General features: G+C 38.2%; 1 protein-coding gene across 2 annotated transcripts in view; it reads right to left on the bottom strand.

Annotated features, from left to right (window-relative positions):
* Positions 1-23,787, bottom strand: part of CHM (CHM Rab escort protein) — a 249,951-nt gene that overhangs the window by 29,496 nt on the left and 196,668 nt on the right. The window contains exons 13-14 of one of the 2 annotated variants that reach the window (XM_070365658.1): positions 23,719-23,766; positions 22,576-23,586 (exon numbers count right to left, since the gene is read on the bottom strand). The exons of the other annotated variant lie outside the window; for it this stretch is intronic. Of the exons in view, the coding sequence (XP_070221759.1) occupies positions 23,402-23,586; positions 23,719-23,766 (233 nt within the window). The 3' untranslated portion in view covers positions 22,576-23,401. Of the gene's footprint in view, positions 1-22,575; positions 23,587-23,718; positions 23,767-23,787 lie in introns of those variants that run through there. 2 annotated transcript variants of the gene reach the window in all.

Below are 23,787 nucleotides of genomic sequence, written 5' to 3'. Positions count from 1 at the left end.
CCTGAGGAAAGAAATAAAAAAAAAAAAGACACAAACTGATGGAGAGATATACTATGTCCTGGACTGGATAATTAATATTGTGAAAATGACTATACCGCCACAAGTAATCTACAGATTCAATGCAATCCCTATCAAACTACCAATGGCATTTTTCATAGGTCTACAACAAAAAAATTTAAATTTTTTAAGGAAACACAAATGACTCTGACTAGCTAATGCAATCTTGAGAAAGAAAAATGAAGTGGGAGGAATCCAGCTCCCTGACTTCAGACTACACTGCAAAGCTACAGTCAACAAAACAGTATGGCACTGTCACAAAAACAGAAATATAGATCAATGGAACAGCATAGAAAGCCCAGAGATAAACTTATGCACCTATGGTCAACGAATCCATGACAAAGAAAACAAGAATATACAATGGAGAAAAGACAGTCTTTTTAATAAGTAGTGCTGGAAAAACTGAATAGCTACATGTAAAAGAATGAAATAGGAACACTCTCCAACATTATACATAAAAACAAGCTCAAAATGGGTTAAAGACCTAAATGTAATGATATGTACTATATAACTCTTAAAGGAAAACATAGGCACTCTCTGACATAAATTGCAGAAGATCTTTTTTGATTCACCTTTCAGAGTAATGAACATAACACAAAAACAGACAAATGGGACCTAATTAAACTTAAAATCTTTTGCACAGCAAAGGAAACCAGAAACAAGACAAACAGACAACCATCAGAACGGGAGAAAATATTTCCAAATAAAGCAACTGACGAGGGATTAACCTTCAAAATATACAAACAACTCATGCAGCTAAATAACAAAAGAAACAAACAAAACACCCAATCAAAAATGGATGGAATATATAAACAGACATTTCTCCAAAGAAGGTATATAGATGGCCAAACTGTACATGAAAAGATGCACAATGTCACTAATTATGAGAGAAATGCAATTCAAAACTACAATGAGATACCACCCCACACTGGTCAGAATGGCTGTCATCAAAAAAATCTACAAACAGCAAATTCTGGAGAGAATTCTACAGTGCTGGTGGGAATGTACATTGGTATAGCCATTATGGAGAACAGTATGGAGGTTTGTTAAAAAACTAATACAGAGCTACCATATGATCCAGGAATCCCAAGTCTGGGCATGTACCCGGAGAAAACAGTAATTCAAAAAGATACATGCATCACAATGTACACTACAGCACTACTTACAATAGCTAGGATATGGAAGCAACCTAAATTGTAATCAGCAGATGAATGGATAAAGAAGCTGTGGTATATATACACAATGGAATATTACTTGGCCACGAAAAAGAATGAAACCATGCCATTTGCAACAACGTGGATGTTCTTGGAGATCATCATTCTAAGTGAAGTATGTCAGATAAATACAAACACCATATGACATCACTTAATAGAGGAATCTATATAATGACAAAAAAACCCCTCATTTACAAAACAGAAACAGACTCACAAAAATGGAAAACAAACTTAAACAAACCAAAGGGGAAAGGTGGGGGAGGGATGAATTAGGAGCTTAGAATTAACAGATACACACTACTAATTATAAGACAGATAAATGACAAGGTCTTCCTGTATAGCACAGTTAACTATATTTAATAGTTTGCAATAACCTATAATGGAAAAAAAATTCTGGCAAATGTGTATATATGTGTTTATGTGTGTGTGTGTATATACAAACATCTAAAGCTAAATCATTTGTTGTACCCCAGAAATGCTGCTGCTGCTAAGTCGCTTCAGTTGTGTCGGACTCTGTGCGACTCCATAGACAGCAGCCTACGAGGCTCCCCCGTCCCTGGGATTCTCCAGGCAAGAACATTGGAATGGGTTGCCATTTCCATCTCCAATGCATGTAAGTGAAAAGTGAAAGTGAAGACGCTCAGTCGTGTCTGACTCTTAGCGACCCCATGGACTGCAGCCTATCAGGCTCCTCCGCCCATGGGATTTTCCAGGCAAGAGTACTGGTAGTGGGTTGCCATTGCCTTCTCCAACCCCAGAAATGAACACATTATAAACCAACTATCTTTTAATCAAAAAAAGAAGCTGCAAAATAAGCTTTAATTGATTTAATTCATAAGAGCAATAACTGAAAAACTAGTGAATCAAGTGCCAGTCACAACTAGCACTATTGAAACAAGAGCATCTGAAACTCATAAGTCAGATGTTACTCAACACAAAAGTAGCAATAACAACACAAATTTGGTACTCTAAAATTGGGTTTGCACGTTCATGGATGGGAAGAATCAATATAGTGAAAATGAGTATACTACCCAAAGCAATTTATAGATTCAATGCAATCCCTATCAAGCTACCAACAGTATTTTTCACAGAGCTAGAACAATTTCACAATTTGTATGGAAATACAAAAAACCTCAAATAGCCAAAGCAATCTTGAAAAAGAAGAATGGAACTGGAGGAATCAACCTGCCTGACTTCAGGCTCTACTACAAAGCCACAGTCAAGACAATATGCTACTGGCACAAAGACAGAAATATAGATCAATGGAACAAAATAGAAAGCCCAGAGATAAACCCATGTACCTATGGACACCTTATCTTTGACAAAGGAGGCAAGAATATACAATGGAGAAAAGACCATCTCTTTAACAAGTGGTGCTGGGAAAACCGGTCAACCACTTGTAAAAGAGTGAAACTAGAACACTTTCTAACACCATACACAAAAATAAACTCAAAATGGATTAAAGATCTAAATGTAAGACCAGAAACTATAAAACCCCTAGAGAAGAACATAGGCAAAAGACTCTCCAATATACATCACAGCAGGATCCTCTATGACCCCCCTCCCAGAATATTGGAAATAAAAGCAAAAATAAACAAATGGGACCTAATTAAAATTAAAAGCTTCTGCACAACAAAGGAAACTATAAGCAAGGTGAAAAGACAGCCTTCAGAATGGGAGAAAATAATAGCAAATGAAGCAACTGACATACAACTAATCTCAAAAATATACAAGCAACACCTGCAGCTCAACTCCAGAAAAATAAAAGACCCAATCAAAAAATGGGCCAAAGAACTAAATAGACATTTCTCCAAAGAAGACATACAGATGGCTAACAAACACATGAAAAGATGCTCAACATCACTCATTATCAGAGAAATGCAAATCAAAACCACAATGAGGTACCATTTCACACCAGTCAGAACGGCTGCTATGCAACAGTCTACAAGCAATAAATGCTGGAGAGGGTGTGGAGAAAAGGGAACCCTCTCACACTGTTGGTGGGAATGCAAACTACAGCCACTATGGAGAACGATGTGGAGATTCCTTAAAAAACTGGAAATAGAACTTCCATAGGACCCAGCAATCCCACTGCTGGGCATACACACTGAGGAAACCAGAACTGAAAGAGACACGTGTACCCCAATGTTCATCGCAACACTGTTTATAATAGCCAGGACATGGAAGCAACCTAGATGTCCATCAGCACATGACTGGATAAGAAAGCTGTGGTACATATGCACAATGGAGTATTACTCAGTCATTAAAAAGAATACATTTGAATCAGTTCTAATGAGGTGGATGAAACTGGAGCCTATTATACAGAGTGAAGTAAGCCAGAAGGAAAAACACCAATACAGTATACTAACGCATATATATGGAATTCAGAAAGATGGTGATAATAACCCTGTATGCTAGACAGCAAAAGAAACACGGATGTATAGAACAGTTTTTTGGACTATGTGGGAGAGGGTGAGGGTGGGATGATTTGGGAGAATGGCATTGAAACATGTATAATATCATATGTGAAACGAATCGCCAGTACAGGTTTGATGCATGATACAGGATGCTTGGGGCTGGTACACTGGGATGACCCAGAGGGATGGTATGGGGAGGGAGGTGGGAAGGGGGTTCAGGATGGGGAACACATGTACACCTGTGGTGGATTCATGCTAATGTATGGTAAAGCCAATAAAATATTGTAAAGTAAAAAAAATAATAATAAATTTCATGGTAATATTAAAATATTAAAAAAATGAATTTTAATTAAAAAAATAAAATTGGGTTTGGAATACCCATTTCTCACATAATATACTGCCTTCTTGCAAGTTGTTGTTTTGAAACACAGGAGAAGTGGGATTTCTACTCAGAATTTGCACATCAGTAAAAATGTACGCACTTAAAAGTGACAAGTCTAATGTAAAGTCGCAGGGTGACACAGTAGAGGATGATTATACAGGGCTGGTATTACTTCTCTTTGTATCCACTTGGCCAAGTCAGTTTAATCTCTCTGGCCTCAGCATTTTTATGATTAAATGGAAGGGGTGGAATTAGTTCCATCTACAAGACTTCTTCTAGTTCTAAGGTTTTATGAATCTATCTTCATACTAATCAGCCATGGTTCTTTCAATGATGACAGATCTTAAGCCAAAAACTGACAGTACAAATATAAATGTAAAACCTAAATTTTACATTGAAAATTTGCTTGCTGAAAAAAGAAATTCCTTAAGCTTCTGAGATTATCACACACAGCAGTCATTCACTCTATGCAAGTAGACAAAATTTTTCCAAGTGCATTTATAGAAACTTTATGTATGGGCTAGTCAAAAAGTGCATTTTGCTGTGCAACTTAAGTAGGACTAAATGTACATAGGGACTGATGTGCCTCATACCTTATCTTTCATACAGGCACAAAGGCCAAATGTCATTTATGTAATATAGTCCAATTAAGAATATATGACTGTGTCAATAAGATAGAAAATGTCAGAAATACATTTTCTTTATGATACCAAGTAAGGAACTGAGTGCGATGACACATGCCAGACAATTTGGTTTTTTAATCCAACCATGAAAAACTCTACAGTAACTCCATTTTCTCAATAGAATTTAATGGAAAAACAAAAAACAAATCCTTTAATATCAACTTAAGATCACTAAGAAAAATCAGTTTCTTTGTAAGATTAAATCTGTGCTTCATAATGATAATACTAACACAACAGAACAGAAAAAAGACACCAATGATTGTTTTAAATCATTACCTAAACTCATTTTTATGAAATGTATAACAATTGCTTGAAGGGATAATAAAGCAGAAAAGATTATATAAATCATTACAATGAGTGCTTGATGGTATTGAACTCTGCCTTCACCAAAACCTTATATATTGACCTTCCTCCCACTGCTTCTTTGGAGCAGTGTCTCAGAGCTATCTGAGGTGCTGCCTCCCAGTCTGCAGTCCTCATTTTGTCCCAAAGAAAACTTACCTTGCAACTGTCAAATTGTACATCTTTTTTAGGTGACAGTTATGGTGATTGACAAAGCGATCCAGATTGGACTACCTTCCTTTGCCTAAACTCTACGGTGAACTGGAGATTTGGTGCCAGCAGTGGCCCCTTGTGCCCATTCGCCTCTTTGGTGAGTGTAGACAAATTTGGGTAAGTCTCTCCTGGTTCTCAAATCTCCCATATTGGTTGAGATTCTGAGTTTTATTTGGCGGTGGAGCAGGTTACTTGCCCCTCTCCCAGTTGGAAGGATACTGGGGCAGGGCCCAAGTGAAACTTTTCATCCAGGGTATACCCATTCACGGTCTAGACACTGAGTGGGACTTGGTTGAAAGATACTGAGAAATTCCCACCCAGTCAAAAGCTATTGGGTGCGGGCTGGCTGAAAGATGCCAGGGGAATTACTCACCCAGTGGAAAGGTATGGGGGTACTAGGGAGGGACGGAGGGGCAGTCAATTGAAAAAAAAAAAATCGAGGAATACCCGGAGATCAGATGAAAGATGCTGAGGTCACTCCATTGTAGGGGACTCAATGGTCTTGGCTGAGTGGTTAAGTAAGAAGCTGATCTGACAATTTCCCTCATTCGACTACCTTTATAGACTTTGTTGGAATAAAAGGAGAATATATGAGAGCTTTACTCTGAAGAAAAGGGATGTCTTCTCCCGGCCAGTTTTTGGTTTTCTCAGGTGACTGAGAAATATACGGGAGTCGTGGAGGCCTAGTCCTCATACCATGTGGTGGTCCCATAGGGAAACCTACTCATTAATTAAAATACTTGCTTGTCCAGGGGTCACACATAACTGGCCATTCAGTGACTTGATCAGCCACGGTGGTTTAGATTGCCAGCGGCAGAATCTGAAACATGTAAAATGGGCTGAAACAACTCTGAGATGACTCCCAGAGGAGTTAAGCTCACAAGCAGCACGCTGGCCCACTACACAATTTCACTAGTGATTTTTATCCCAGGCAAATTCAACTTAAAATGGGAAACAGAATATCAAAAATAGAAACAAAGGGGTATCAGAAAGTCAGCCTTTAACACTCCAGCAAGATGCATGTACAATGTGTATGGAGCTCATACTTGCAAGTACCTAGTTCATTGGAGAAATTAAACTAAAGGAGATCTCAACCTAAAATGGCCAGGTTGGGACTCTTTTGATATTCCAAAATTGCTATTTTTGTGTGCACAATTAGAAAAGGCCAGCTGTGCTTGCTTTGATTGGTATCTAGAAACTTCTAAAAGAGGAAACAATAGAGTAACTTCTTTGCAGAAAACCAACAAGAAATATCTTGAAACTATATCAGAACTGAAAAAGGATGCTAGCACTGACTCTGCCAGGTTGCAGGTCTAGTGGGACTGGGAAGTAATGTTTTGCATTTATGCCATTTGGCTTTTGATTTCTGGGTATCACTTTGCCATCTTTTTTGGGGCATTCTTGCCACTTGACTTCTGATTTCTGGGTATCTCTTTGCATTTTGTTTTATTTGGAGTGTGACTCCCAGCTGGTGAGGTTCTGGTTTGGTTTGGTTTTGTTGGTTTGGTTTGAGCACTCTAGACATCTGGTACAAACTGCTTGAGCTAATATGGGAAGCATTTCCTCTTAAGTTTCCACATCCCACCTGGGAAGTCACTGGAAAAAATTTTAAATGACTCGTCAACATATAGCTATGATCCAATGACAAGAAAAATGGCCTAAAACATTAGATCTTTATTGTCACAGGACAGGAAAATGGACTGAAGTTCACTTATGTCCAGGACTTTCTCCTATAATCAATAGCCTGGCATTAATCAAACTGAGACCTGCACTTCCCCAGAGGGACAATCCTTTCTGGGACAACACTTACTAGTCAATCTGCCCCTGTTATCAGAGCTGGTTTGAGCACTCTCTAATTTAAATTTTAGCTCAAGCTGGAATCAAGATTGCCAGGAGAAAGAAACATCAATAACCTCAGATACCCAAACGACACAACCCTTACGGAAGAAAGTGAAGAGGAACTAAACAGCCTCTTGATGAAAGTGAAAGAGGAGAGTGAAAAACCTGGCTTAAAACTCAACATTTATTAAAAAAAGATCATGGCATCCAGTCTCATCACTTCATGGCAAATAGATGAGGAAATAATGGAAACAGTGACAGATTTTATTTTCTTGGGCTCCAAAGTCACTGCAGATGGTAACTGTAGCCGTGAAATTAAAAGACGCTTGCTCCTTGGAAGAAAAGCTATGACCAACGTAGACAGCATATTAAAAAGCAGAGACACTACTTTGCCAACAAAAGTCTGTCTAGTTAAAGCTATGGTTTTTCCAGTAGTCTAGCATGGATGTGACAGTTGGGACTATAAAGAAAGCTGAGTGATGAAGAATTGATGCTTTTGAACTGTGGTGTTGGAAAAGACTCTTGAGAGTCTCTTGGACGGCAAGGAGATCTAACAAGTCAACCCTAAAGGAAATCGGTCCTGAATATTCATTGGAAGAACTGATGCTGAAGCTGAAATTCCAATACTTTGGCCACCTGATGCGAAGAACTGACTCATTGGAAAATACCCTGATGCTGGGAAAGATTGAAGGCAGGAGGAGAAGGGGACAACAGAGGATGAGATGGTTGGATGGCATCACTGACTTGAAGGACATGAATTTGAGCAAGCTTCGGGAGTTGGTGATGAACAGGGAAGTCTGGTGTGCTACAGTCCATGGGGTCACAAAGAGTCGGACACAGCTGAGTGACTTAACTGACTGACTGACTGATGAGACCATGACCACAGAAAGAAAAAGACAGTATCGCCATATTAGACTCCAGAGAAAACTGATTAAAATGAAATTTTTTATTTCTTGGAAACTGCAGAACCAGTTCTTTATTGCATATGCAATTAAAAATAGTTAGCTTGTTAAAAACGCCTGCCTAGGGAAAAGCTTGAAGTTAACCCTTGCCATGTCCTTGAAATACACAGCCCAGTTTGCCTGAGACCTTATTCTTGGGCAAATTAGAGATTCAAAGCTAAAAAAAAAGTGGGGAGAGGGCAAAGAGACATTTTAAATCTCAAACAGAAAACTAAGAGATCTTTGTCTGTAATTATGTATGTCTCAGTGTGTCTTTGTTTTTGGACAATATTGCCGAGATCAGTTTGTAAATGAGCTGTAATATAACTGGCTTAAAGAAAAGTAAGTGCTTTTAAATCAAATAATTCTAAACACAAGAGAAATTAACCTAAATGTATTTCAGGTTCATGTGAACTAGGGAATATTTAGTATTAAATACTTGGTATTAATGTTTGTTTGTTGATCTAATGTAGACATATCTAAGAATCATTAACATTAGGCAGACTATTTTCATTGTGCCTAGGTTTAATGTAAGTTAAATATTATTATATTTCTTACAAGACTGTCAACAAAAAAGTACCTCAAGTACAGAAACTTCTAACCAATGCAAGTAAGATATGAACTTTTAGATAGATAAGTTCTATTAAAAAGAATTAGGCACATCAAAGGAAACTATTAGCAAGGTGAAAAGACAGCCTTCAGAATGGGAGAAAATAATAGCAAATGAAGCAACCGACAAACAACTAATCTCAAAAATATACAAGCAACTCCTACAGCTCAACTCCAGAAAAATAAATGACCCAATCAAAAAATGGGCCAAAGATCTAAATAGACATTTCTCCAAAGAAGACATACAGATGGCTAACAAACACATGAAAAGATGCTCAACATCACTCATTATCAGAGAAATGCAAATCAAAACCACTATGAGGTACCATTTCACACCAGTCAGAATGGCTGCAATCCAAAAGTCTACAAATAATAAATGCTGGAGAGGGTGTGGAGAAAAGGGAACCCTCTTACACTGTTGGTGGGAATGCAAACTAGTACAGCCACTATGGAGAACAGTGTGGAGATTCCTTAAAAAACTGGAAATAGAACTGCCTTTATGATCCAGCAATCCCACTGCTGGGCATACACACTGAGGAAACCAGAAGGGAAAGAGACACATGTACCCCAATGTTCATCGCAGCACTGTTTATAATAGCCTGGACATGGAAGCAACCTAGATGTCCATCAGCAGATGAATGGATAAGAAAGCTGTGGTACATATACACAATGGAGTATTACTCAGCCATTAAAACGAATACATTTGAATCAGTTCTAATGAGGTGGATGAAACTGGAGCCTATTATACAGAGTGAAGTAAGCCAGAAGGAAAAACACCAATACAGTATACTAACGCATATATATGGAATTTAGAAAGATGGTAACGATAACCCTGTATACGAGACAGCAAAAGAGACACTGATGTATAGAACAGGATTATGGACTCTGTGGGAGAGGGAGAGGGTGGGAAGATTTGGGAGAATGGCATTGAAACATGTGAAATGTCATGTATGAAATGAGATGCCAGTCCAGGTTCAATGCACGATGCTGGATGCTTGGGGCTGGTGTACTGGGATGACCCAGAGGGATGGTATGGGGAGGGAGGAGGGAGGAGGGTTCAGGATGTATTACTAAACATTAATTTTCTCTTACAGAAAATCTAAAGAGATTTGGGACTATTAATGAATAATGTTTGGTGCCATCTTGAGACTTTCTCTATAAGAAAGCAAATATTTTTTAGAAATTATCACTGGTATTTATGCTCACCAATCTACAGAATACTAATATAAATCTCAGTTCTTGGTTGCTTAAGGAAAACAGAATGTATGTTTTCAGTAAAAAAGCTATGAGGAATGGAATTGGATTTTATGATGGGAAAAGGAAGTAGGTCTGACTTACAGGTGGCTCTTTCAGGATGGGAGAACAAAGTAATGGGTACAGAAAGTGGTAAGAAGGTTTGTGCAAAGGAGACCCTGAGAAAAGAGTTCTGTGCATGGTTAGGACTAAGTTCAAAATAAATTTAATTAAGTTTATCTTTCCATGAAGTTGCTCAGTCATGTCCGACTCTTTGCAACCCCATGGACTGTAGCCCACTAGCCTCCTCCATCCGTGGGATTTTCTAGGCAAGAATACTGGAGAGGGAGTGGGTTGCCATTTCCTTCTCCAGGGGATCTTTCCGACCCGGGTATCGAACCCGGGTCTCCCACATTGTGGGCAGACGCTTTACCGTCTGAGCCACCAGGGAATCCTAAAAGTAAGCTGGTGCAAAAACTTATATTTGACTTCTCTCTCTGTGAAGAAGACATCTTTTCTTCAGATGTTGAACTGCCTTTGATAATAGATTTAAGTTTCTTTATGTCTTAAATGATCTGTTCTGAAATCCTTTATTGTGACTTTGGTTAAGTGAATAGCTATTGTTTCACAATGACCTATAATCCTATTTGACTGAGTGTTCTAAATCTTTTTGTTATTTGTTGAAAAAGTTCGTAAATCATTCTAATGAAGCACTTTGACTTCTAGCTAACTTTGGGATGCTTCAGAGCGCCCCTGAAAAATCCCAAAGAGAGATACTACACTAATTAAGTTAATTTTGAACACAGAATTACACGGGAAGTATTGTCAAGTGAGTAATAAGTTTCAGGTTACACTGAATCTGCCTGCAATGCTGGAGTCCTGGGTTCGATCCCCAGGTAGGGAAGATCCCCTGGAGAAGGGAATGGAAACCCACTCTAGTATTCTTGCCTGGAGAATCCCAGAGGAGCCTGACAGGTTACAGTCCATGAGGTAGCAAAGGGTCTGACATGACTGAACAAGTAACTACCTACATAAAATTCTTGATTATCAAGTATACATATATATCAAATACATATGTGTATATATATTCACACTATGTATTCATAAATATATAATAATGTCACAGATAAATAACACACTGTAACATAAAATCTCAGAATAAGACAGCTGTTGCTGCTGCTGCTGCCGCGGCTAAGTCGCGTCAGTCCTGTCCGACTCTGTGCGACCCCATAGACAGAAGCCCACCAGGTTCCCCCGTCCCTGGGATTTTCCAGGCAAGAACACTGGAGTGGGTTGCCATTTCCTTCTCCAATGCATGAAAGTGAAAAGTGAAAGTGAAGTCGCTCAGTCGTGTCTGACTCTCCGTGACCCCATGGACTGTAGCCCACCAGGCTCCTCCGTCCACGGGATTTTCCAGGCAAGAGTACTGGAGAGGAAGACAGCTGTTACTGATGGAATATTTATAAAAAAGATATTTCAAGTGGCTTAGAATACAAATAAGCCCTGTAAAGAGTGTGAAACTGTCAAATGGAAGGGCTACAGAGATGATGTTTTGCACAGTTACAAATTAGTTTAAAAGAAAATAATTAGGTTCATTTAGGATATAAGGAAGGATGAGTAGAAAATAAAGATGTAAGGTATGTTCTGAAAGATGCACTATGTATACAAAAAATATACTTTACCTTTGAAAAACATAATAAGTAAATTTCAAATATTTAACAAACTTAAAACTTTAACCAAATTATATATAGGGAAGGGAAGTTAAGTTGACTTATAGATTTTAGAAAAACGTAATGCTACTACTTTAAAAAGATAAAATAACTAGACTAACCTAGATTTGCTATCAGTGTATCAAATACACTTAGCCAATACTGACCTCTGTTTATATAACAATTACAGTAATATCTCATTTATTCAGAAGTCTTCTATCTACCATCAAGAAACAGGAAGTACGCACCCCCATTAAAAAAATAAAAGGCTTCAGCACCCAAGGTAGATGTTGCAATACACACAGACTAACATGACCAGTTTGGCTAACTTTTCTGGCCCTCTGCAGATTCCAAGTAGGAAATAAGGGGGAAGGGAAGTCAGTGGAAAGAGCTGCCAGAAAGAACATCCTGACAGCTGCGTGAAAACAGCTGGAGGAAGACATACAAAATCTAGATGCAAGAAATGATAAATGCTTGACAGAACAGGGGCATTAAGCATAGGAACAAGTAGATCTAAACATTTCAACAGGCCTAAAGGGCATTGCTAGATTACAAGGAAATACAATGAATAATGTTCATAATATTCCTAAATTATAAGAAAAAGGTCAACTGTATGTAAAATAGATAACTAATAAGGACTTACTGTATAGCACAGAGAACTCTACTCAATACTCTGTAATGGCCTATATGGGAAAATAATCTAAAGAAGAGTGAATATATGTTTATATACATACATACATATATATATATATATATAACTCATTTACTCTGCTGTACAACTGAAAATAACACAACATTGTAAATTAAATATACCCCAATAAAAACTTAAAAAAAGAAAACAGTTGGGACCAGAAAACCGAAAAAGAGAAAAGAAAAAGGTTAAAATGTTTCATATATTCAGTATAGTATGGTGAAGGAAATGTGTGAAACATGCTAGGAAGGTTAATTATTTAAAAACTCCAACCTGATAAATTTCAATCCTAAAAGGATACATTTCAAAAGAAAGTATTTGTGGAGACTACAGCACCCTACTGGATACTAAATAAATAATGTAATATTGACCAGTATTTACAAGCTAATGGATATTTCTAATTGGCTCTCAAACTTTTCCTATTTAGCATCAATTTCATTGTAATGAAAATTCATTTAACAAATCATTTAAAGTATTTTCATTTTGAACAAAAGGTATTCCCAGTTTCTTGAGATGGTATCTCTGCTAGCCATTTCTGGTCTGTACACAGATCAGAAGTCTGCTTTTTGACTAGGATATTGTACTGTGCTGTCACTTCAGTCATACCTAACTTGTTGCGACCTTGTGGACTACAGCCCACCAGGCTTCTCTGGCCATGGGATTCTCCAGGCAAGAATACCAGAACAGGTTGCCATTTCCTTCTCCAGGAGATCTTCTTGACCCAGGGATCTAACTCTCATCTCTTACGTCTTCTGCACTGGCATGTAGTTTTTTGTTTTTTTAACCAATAGTGCCACCTGGGAAGCCTCGAGTAGGAAATTATTCTGAAATAAATACAAGATAATCACTGGCTCAGCTCACCAAGACATGTGTCCAAGTTTTGGAACACATCTCTATGGTTCCTAGAGCTCTCTCTAACTCTGGTGATCAGCGTTTAAGTGAAAAGTAGTATGTATTGAGCACCTACAAGTGCCATGCACTATTCACATGAATTTGATTCTGATAACAATCCAGAGGTAGGTACTTCCATCAGCCTTATTTTACAGATAAGGAAGCTGAGGTAAAGAGAGATTAAGTAACTTGCTTAAAGTCAAACTAGAAGGAGCTGGGATTTAAACCTAGATTGTTCTTAACTGCAATACAATACTGTATCATTAGAATGCATCTTTCTTGTTAACTGATCTATTTAGTTGCTTTGCAAGTACCTTTCATATACACCATACCCATATCGTATGAGGGTTAACTTCAATTGCACACTTATGGTTTTACAAATTCCGCTGCTGCTGCTGCTAAGTCGCTTCAGTCGTGTCCGACTCTGTGTGACCCCATAGATGGAGGCCCACCAGGCTCCCCCATCCCTGGGATTTTCCAGGCAAGAACACTGGAGTGGGTTGCCATTTCCTTCTCCAATGCATGAAAGTAAAAAGTGAAAGTGAAGTCGCTCAGTCATGTCCGTCTCTTAGCGACCCCATGGACTGCAGTCCACCAGGCTCCTCTGTCCATGGGATTTTCCAGGCAAGAGTACTGGAGTGGGGTGCCATTGCCTTCTCCGTTACAAATTCTAAATCAAGCCAAATATAAGCCATGAAAAAAAACAATGTTAAATTAAGGAGACTAAAAGGTGAAAGTGAATTTAAAGTATTTGCCACATACTTAGGACTATGGTGTTGCTACAGTACTGACACAGCATTAGATGAAGAATTAAAAAGTCTGAAGCATGTGATTTATAAAAAATAAAAACTAAAACACAAATTGAAAACACTGAGAAAATTATATATTCTAGCTTATTACACAATGCCTAAAACATTAAGATTGTCTTTAACAAAAATAACAAAATGAATTTTGTCTATTTCACTGAATGCAATACAGCAATTCAATACTATTAGGTTGGTGCAAATGTAATTGCGGTTTTGGACTGTGAATTTTAAATCATTATAACTAGACAAATAAGTTTGAGTAAATTCCGGGAGTTGGTGATGGACATGGAGGCCTGATGTGCTGCAGTATGTGGGGTTGCAAAGAGTCGGACATGACTGTGCTACTGAATTGAACTGAACTGGATTCAAATACATCTTTATTAATGAAATCAGGAACCATTACAATCCACATTTGTTTCTTTATTTTCTGTAGTGTAAAAATCCATGCTTCAGGATTTGATGAACTCTTGGAAAGCATTTTCTGCCTCCTGCTGGTTGTGGAAGCATTTTCCCTGCAAAAAGTTGTCAAGATACTTTAAGAAGTGTTAGTTGCTTGACGAGAGGTCATGTGAATATGGCAGATGAGGCAAAACTTTGTAGTCCAATTCTTTCAACTGGTAAAGTGTCGGTTGTGCAACGTGCAGTCAGGCATTGTCATGGAGCAGAATTGGGCCCTTTCTGTTAACCAATGCCAGCTGCAGGCATTGCAGTTTTTGGTGCATCTCATCTATTTGCTGAGCATACTTCTCAGATGTAGTGGTTTTGCTGGGATTCAGAAAGCTGTAGTAGATCAGATAGATAGCAGACCACCAAACAGTGACCATGACCTTATTTTGGTGCAAGTTTGGTTTGGGGAAGAGCTTTGGAGCTTCTTTTCATTCCAACCACTGAACTGGTCATCACTGGTTGTATAAAATCCAGTTTTTGTTGCATGTCACAATCCAATCAAGAAATGGTTCATTGTTGCTGTATAGAATAAAAGAACACTTCAAAATGACATTTTTTTTTTTTTATTTGCAGTCAGCTCATGAGGCACCCATGTATCAAGCTTTTTCACCTTTCCAATTTGCTTCAAATATCAAACCATCGTAAAATGGTTGATGCTAAGTTCTTTGGCAATTTCTCATATAGTTATAAGAGGATCAGCTTTGATGATTGCTCTCAGTTGGTTGTTGTCAACCCCCAATGGCCAGCCACTGTACTCCTCATTTTCAAGGCTCTTATTTTGTTTGCAAAACTTACTGAACCACCACTGCACTGTATGTTTGTTAGTAATTCCTGGGCCAAATGCATTGTTGATGTGAGTTGTCTCTGCTGCTTTACAACCCATTTTGAATTTGAATAAGAAAATCATTTGAATTTGCTTTTTGTCTAACATCATTTCCTTATTCTAAAATAAATATAAAATACAGAGCAAGTAGTAAGTCATTAGCAAAAAAAACATAAAGCAAGAAATGCACACTAAAATGATGTATAACATAACCACACTTATTTAAGAATGTATTCCAAACTCAAACGGCAAAGTTCAACAATGTAAAACTGCAATTACTTTTGTACCAACTTAATAATATAAAGTACAAAGCAACTGAACAACAGAAAACCATAGTATTGGTCAACCGTGAATTATACTATAAAAGGTCTAAAATGTCTATCCTGTTCTCAGCGGGAAGAAAGTGAAAGCAATGTTAATTCAAGAATGAGAGTTTGATTCCACCTCACCCCCTACTTTATTTATTTTTTAATATAAATTTATTTATTTTAATTGGAGGCTAATTACTTTACAATATTGTATTGTTTTGCTTTTTTAAAATTTATTATTTTAATTGGAGGTTAATTACTTTACAATATTGTAGTGGTTAAAAAAAACAAAAACAAAAACAATGAGAGTTTCAGCAATAGATACTGAACAGAGGTAACAATGAATTCAGTACCAGAATCAGTCAACAAGTACTTAGTATGTGCTCACAAATAACATAAAATCTTCCTTAGCTAAGAGCAGAGTATCTGTGGCAGATTTAAATTCCTTTGTCTTCTCATGTTTACTTAAATGGAGAAAAACACTTTTGAAATCAATAACATCATTAAAAGGAAAATAAATCTTCATATATAGATTTCAATGGCTAATGAAGAATTGAATACACTAGAGTTCGACTTTTCGGAGAAGGCAATGGCACCCCACTCCAGTACTCTTGCCTGGAAAATCCCATGGATGGAGGAGCCTGGTAGGCTGCAGTCCATGGGGTCGCTGAGAGTCGGACACGACTGAGCGACTTCACTTGCACTTTTCATATATTGGAGAAGGAAATGGCAACCTACTCCAGTATTCTTGCCTGGAGAATCCCAGGGATTGGGGAGCCTGTTGAGCTGCCGTCCGTGGGGTCGCACAGAGTCAGACACGACTGAAGTGACTTAGCAGCAGCAGCAGCAGCAGAGTTAGACTTTAATAAAACCCAGAATTTAAAGTAAAAAAGACTTAACAATGATCAACTGTATTATACAGGGAACTATATTCAATATTTTGTAATAACCATACTGGAAAAGAATCTGAAAAAGAATCACTGAATCTCTTTGCTGAACTTATGAAACATTGTAAATCAACTATATTTCAATTCAAAAAGACTTAAATTTTTACTATACAATTTCTATTTTTTCTCTAGAAGCCACAATATTTTTGTAAGTATGCCTTACAAACAAGCTAATTTGATCATCAGCAATGTATCTTTAAAGCATTCCACTGTTAAACAACTAAACTATAAATCACCAAACCTTACAGGTGGCTTTTTCACATACGTGCGAAATCTGGACCATTGATGGTGTTCGATTTGTATTGTAACAGACTGGAAATAAACACTTCAAACTGTGGATTCAATTGTACACAACCAAAATTATAATGAACATCTGGTATAGTATGTTAAATTTTGGTTATACTATTTTATGATCCTTTATCCTTGTGGCATAATCACTTAAATCTGTTTTTAATTCATACTGTAGAAAAATCAGAAAATCAAGGTAAAAAAACAAACAAACAAAAAACCCCTAAAAGTTAGTTTACCTGTCTTCCCATCATTTAGGGATAACCACTCATCTGCTAAACATTCACTAAACATCATTTAGTGGACAACCACTATTTGGCATATACTCTCTGGAATTTGTTACCTATAAATACACTGATGTACCTATAAATACACATATATGTGTATGCATGTGTATATATAAACACATACAAATATGCTCATCCCTCACAATAAAAAATTAATTCAAAAAATTTACTGATAATATAAAACTTATATAAGCAAACTTTATATTATCATTATACTTAACATGAAACCACAAAGTTTCTTATATTCCATTTTTAAGGCGAGGATTATGTTCCGTAACTTTCTTGAAGAACTCCTAGATCATTTTAGACCACAATGGCTTCTCCTCCCTTTAATATTCATTGCTTGCATCCTTAGTTTACCCTACTGTGCTTTGCTTACTTTGTTTTTGTTTTCATTTTTAGCTCATTTGTTGTAGCTTTGCTCTTCCCCCATAAAATTAAAGCTTCCGGAGATCATGCATTATTTATCACTTTGTGCCTTATTCCCAAGGCTTAGGGTAATGCCCTCTACTTAACCTATGTTTTAAAAAATGCTTAGTGAACCAAGAAACGTACTTGCAATAAATAAGTCAAAGGGTTGATACCCTTAATGTTTATTTAATTTAATTTCCTATGGTGAAATTATCAGGCTTATTTTTTATTTTTTAACTTAATTTTTTTTTATTGGCGTATAGTTGATTTACAACATTGTGATAGTTTCTGGGGTACAGCCAAGTGAGTTATACATACACATATATCTACTCTTTTATAAATTCTACTCCCATATAGGGCATTAACAGAGTATTGATATGTGCTATAGAGTAGGTCCTTATTACCTATTCTATATATAGCAATAGGTATATGTTACTCTCAATCTCCCAATTTATCCTCTCCCTTCCCCCCTGCCCCATGGGGCTTCCCTTGTGGCTCAGCTGGTAAAGAATCCACCTGCAATGTGGGAGACCTGGGTCCGATACCTGAGTTGTGAAGATCCCCTGGAGAAAGGAAAGGTTACCCACTCCAGTATTCTGGCCTGGAAAATTCCACGGACTGTATAGTCCATAGGGTCACAAAGAGTTGGACATGACTGAGTGCCTTTCTCTTCCACCACTGCCCCCACACGTTTGTTTTCTACATCTGTGACAGAGAGTCAATTCCTAGGCAGACTGATAAGAAGTCCAAAGTCCCCAAGGAGAAGAATGGGGTCTGAGGCTGTTGAAGTGGAGATAGGGGGGTCTGGAATTCTCAAGGAGGAGGAAAGGACAAACTTTTTTTTGTCTACATTCCTTAGTCTTAGTCAATTACACAACTCAGTTTAAACTCTGTACTAGGGATTATACACCAATAATGTATCCTGCTTCAGGACAGTTTCTCCTTCCTGAAAACCTGACTAATCCTAATACCTCAGAATGTATATTATGAGAGTGAATCTGGTAAATTTTTCACAAACTTGAGACAGTCTTTTGATTCATTGTAATAACTAATTAAAAGGTATATAACTTCATTGCTAACACTAGCAAGGGGGTATTCTTTCTGCCCCCTTCTGACGTCTATGTCAGAAGCTTTCTCTGTCTCTTTTATACTTTAATAAAACTGTATTACACAAAAGCTCTGAGCCATCAAGCCTTGCCTCTGGCCCTGGATTGAATTCTTCTCCTCTGGAGGCCAAGAATACCGGTGTCTTTCGTAGTTCAGCAACAACCTTTCATGACTTAACTTCTGTTTTGTAAATAGGTTCACCTGTACCATTTCTTTACATTCCACATTTAAGTGATGCCGTATGATACTTGTCTCCCTTTATGTGACTTTACTCAGTATGACAATCTCTAGGTCCATCCATGTCACTTCAAATGGCATTATATCATTCTTTTTTTACGGTTCAGTAATATGCCATTGTATATATGTACCACACCTTCTTTGTCCCTTCCTCCAGCAATGGACATTTAGGTTGCTTCCATGTTCTAGCTTTTATAAACAGCAGTGCAATGAACACTGGGGTACATCTATCCTTTCGAACTGTGGTTTTCTCCAGGTATGCCCAGGAGTGGGATTCCTGGATTATACGGTCAGTTCAGTCAGTTCAGTCGCTCAGTCATGTCCGACTCTTTGCAACCCCATGAATTGGAGCACGCCAGGCCTCCCTGTCCATCACCAACTCTCGGAGTTCACTCAAACTCACGTCCATTGAGTCAGTGATGCCATCCAGCCATCTCGTCCTCTGTCATCCCCTTCTCCTCCTGCCCCCAATCCCTCCCAGCATCAGAGTCTTTTCCAATGAGTCAACTCTTCGCATGAGGTGGCCAAAGTACTGGAGTTTCAGCTTTAGCATCATTCCTTCCAAAGAAATCCCAGGGCTGATCTCCTTCAGAATGGACTGGTTGGATCTCCTTGCAGTCCAAGGGACTCTCAAGAGTCTTCTCCAACACCACAGTTCAAAAGCATCAATTCTTCAGTGCTCAGCTTTCTTCACAGTCCAACTCTCACATCCATACATGACTACTGGAAAAACCATAGCCTTGACTAGACGGACCTTTATTGGCAAAGTAATGTCTCTGCTTTTTAATATGCTATCTAGATTGGTCATAACTTTCCTTCCAGGAGTAAGCGTCTTTTAATTTCATGGCTGTAATCACCATCTGCAGTGATTCTGGAGCCCCCAAAAATAAAGTCTGACACCATTTCCACTGTTTCCCCATCTATTTCCCATGAAGTGATGGGACCCGATGCCATGATCATAGTTTTCTGAATGTTGAGCTTTAAGACAACTTTTTCACTCTCCACTTTCACTTTCATCAAGAGGCTCTTTAGTTCCTCTTCAGTTTCTGCCATAAGGGTGGTGTCATATGCATATCTGAGGTTATTGGTATTTCTCCCGGCAATCATGATTCCACCTTGTGCTTCTTCCAGCCCAGCATTTCTTACAATGTACTCTGCATATAAATTAAATAATCAGGGTGACAATATACAGTCTTGACATACTCCATTTCCTATTTGGAACCAGTCTGTTGTTCCATGTCCAGTTCTAACTATTGCTTCCTGACCTGCATACAGATTTCTCAGGAGGCAGGTAAGGTGGTCTGGTAGTCCCATCTTTTTCAGAATTTTCCACACTTTAAAGTGATCCACACAGTCAAAAGCTTTGGCATAGTCAATAAAGCAGAAATAAATGTTTTTCTGGAACTCTCTTGCTTTTTCCATGATCCAGCGGATGTTGGCAATTTGATCTCTGGTTCCTCTGCCTTTTCTAAAACCAGCTTGAACATCTGGAATTCATGGTTCATGGTCTTCTGAAGCCTGGCTTGGAGAATTTTGAGCATTACTTTACTAGCGTGTCAGATGAGTGCAGTTGTGTGGCAGTTTGAGCATTCTTTAGCATTGCCTTTCTTTGGGATTGGAATGAAAACTGACCTTTTCTAGTCCTGTGGCCACTGCTGAGTTTTCCAAATTTGCTGGCATATTGAGTGCAGCACTTTCACAGTATCATCTTTCAGGATTTGAAATAGCTTCACTAGAATTCCATCACCTCCACTAGCTTTGTTCATAGTGATGCTTTCTAAGGCCCACTTGACTTCACATTCCCAGATGTCTGGCTCTAGGTCAGTGATCACACCATCGTGATTATCTGGGTCATGAAGCTCTTTTTGGTACAGTTCTTCTGTGTATTCTTGCCACCTCTTAATATCTTCTGCTTCTGTTAGGTCCATACCATTTCTGTCCTTTATCGAGCTTATCTTTGTATGAAATGTTCCCTTGGTATCTCTAATTTTCTTGAAGAGATCTCTAGTCTTTCCCATTCTGCTGTTTTCCTCTATTTCTTTGCATTGATACCTCATTGTAGTCTTGATTTGCATTTTTTTAATAATTAGCAATGTTGAGCATCTTTTCATGAATGTTTATTTTTATTATTCTTCTTTTTTACCCTTAATGTTTATACTGTTTTTACAAGGTGATAAGAAAAGAATAATCAATAGACAAATTAAATGAATAAGTAATTCACATAAAAGGGATAAATACCCAGTAAACACTATGAAAGGATGGTCAACTTCATGATTTATTAAATACACATTTAATCAAAATATCATTTTCTACTTTTAACCTGGCAATGGAGATTTGGTAAGATAATACGCAATGCTCTTGTATGTTTGGAGAAACAGACATGTTTGCTTATAAACTAACATTGGATATCTAATTTGATACTCCTTTGGAAGAGGGGCAAAAGCCCTAAAAACTCCAGAAACTTTCAGAAACTTTGGGACATTCATTTATAGAAACATGGAGTAAAGGTGCCTTTGTCTATTGGTCTTATTAAGTAGAGTTAAAAATCTTAGATATAATATATAAAATGAACATAAGAAAATTCTGAAGTAAAGAAAATAAAGCAGACCAGCAAGGGACCTTGACACCAAAGGAACAAAATGGCAGAGTTCCCTGAGTTTTCTTTTTGCCTCATATATCCCAGAGTAGTTACCAGAAAAACTGGCCACCCAGAAACATCAGTGGACTCAGACAAACAAAGCCCCAACAAAAGCCTGCCTCTCTCTAGTCAAAATATCAGGAAAGGGGCAACTTAGCAAGACAGAAAACTTTTAGACAGTAATTGTTCTACCACAGCTGAACACTGCAGGAAAAAAAAAAAAAAAAAACAAGGCCCCCACATCTACACTCACCATTAGTGCCTGAATAAGGAGTTTATGTAGACTTCCATTCTTCACCAAGTTATAATGAAGTGTCCCAACATCCCTGGTAGGGTGGTGTCAAAGAAGGCCAAGTAGGGAGCCAGGATTTACCAGGAGAAGCAGTCCCCCCATCCTTTACCATATCAGCAGAGACCATGATGCGATCCTGGATTTTCACCCCTATCCAGCAATAAAGAAGACAGCTCCTCAGCCCCGCTGGGGTGGTGTCAGAATAAGCCACCAATGCGCAAGTAATAAAGCCACATCCTGTCCCCATGGTGTCATTGAGGCCATGTGGAGCAGTATCGAAGCACTGCTGCTCCTCCTACCCAGAGTGGAATCAGTGAGGCCTACTGGAGATTACAATCACTGAGCAGTAATAAGGAAATGCTCCAATTTCTGCATGCCAGCAGGGGCCAAGCAGGGAACCAGGACTTCCACTATCAGCTGGCAGTAACAAGGGAATACTCTCTTTCGCTACCAGAACAGTGTCAGAGGAAGCCCAAGATAAGATCTAAGTCCCATTATATAACAAAAATATCTGGGTAGCAATAAAAAAATATTCATTTTACCAAAAACCAGGACAACCTCAACTTCAATAAGAAAAGGCAATCAGAACAACACAGCTGCTGTATTTGTCTGAAGATTTAATGTAGCCATCATAAAAATGCATCAGTGATTGATTACAAACATGCAGGAAACAAATGAAATGACAGACAGTCTCAACAAAGAAAGAGAAAGCGTTAGGAAACAAGTAGAAAAGCTTTTTTTTTGAGAAAAGATAAATTGTTCATATCTGTTTACAAAAGCACAATATATATTAAAATAAATGAATTTAAATTAGAAAAAAAAAAAAAGGATTCCCTCAATCCAGAAAAAAAAGAACATTAAAACATCAATAGTATTCTAAAAAATAAAAGTCACAACCATCACTCATTAGTTCATCTTGGTAATGATAAAGAATTCTTGTTTTAATCTATCTTGGATTAGTAGTCTCCTGATATCTCTTTCTTGATTAGAGTTCTGAAAATCCTGATGCATTCCACAAGCACCAAGTAGATTTAAAGAAGAATCAAACAGAAAATTTTAAACTAAAAAATATAATTAAAATTTTAAAACATAATGAATAGGTTCAACAGCAGAATGGAATGCACAGAGGAAAGAATCATTGAACTTAAAAGTAGAACTGTAGAAATGGCACAAAATGTACAAAACAGAGAAAATAGACTATATGAACATGAACAGAAATACATGTACTTTGCACTCTTCTTGCTTTTGTACTATCTTTTCATTGCTACCAATTGGGCTATATTCCTTCCTATAATTCACTGTGTCTAGCAGGGTACATTGCTCTCAATAGATATCAAAATATTTTTGAATTAAAAAAAAATGAACAGAGCCTCAGAGACATGTGGAAGTATAATGTAAAGATCTAATAGACAAGAGCAGTCCTAAGATAGCAGATGAATAGGATGGGGAGATCACTTTCTCCCCCACAAATTCATCAAAAGATCATCTGAATGCTGAGCAACTTCTCAAAACAACTTCTGAATGCTCTAAGCTAAGGCGCAGCCTGGCCCGCACACAGAACAAAGGACTGAGCAAATACCAAAGGAGAGCTAGCCAGCTGCAGACCAGCCCCGCCCCCGCTGACAGAGGCAGAGAGGCAGGCGGGCTACAGCCAGAGCCGGAAGGCAAGCGGCAATCTTGGCTCCAGAGACGGCATCCTCCACCAAACTGTGAGCAGGCTCCCAGTTGCTCACAGTTGCTCCCAAGTCTTCCTGGGTTCCTGGACTCTTGATATCTGCCAGGAGGGTTGCAGCCAGAGATCAGCTCCCCAGAGGAGACACACAGCACACCTGAGACAGTGCCCTTGCTCTGCACCCGGGAAACGGAGGGGCTGGGACCCAGGAGGTAATTAAGATGCACAGCCCACCTGGTACAGTGTGTTGGCCAAGCACCTGGTCGTCTGAGCTGCTCGGACCTGGAAAGGGCACAAAAGTAT

This window comes from Bos mutus, chromosome X, assembly GCF_027580195.1.
Source record: "Bos mutus isolate GX-2022 chromosome X, NWIPB_WYAK_1.1, whole genome shotgun sequence".
Lineage (NCBI taxonomy): Eukaryota > Metazoa > Chordata > Mammalia > Artiodactyla > Bovidae > Bos > Bos mutus.
Note: the sequence above shows the minus strand (reverse complement) of the source record. Positions and strands in the feature narration are given on the sequence as shown.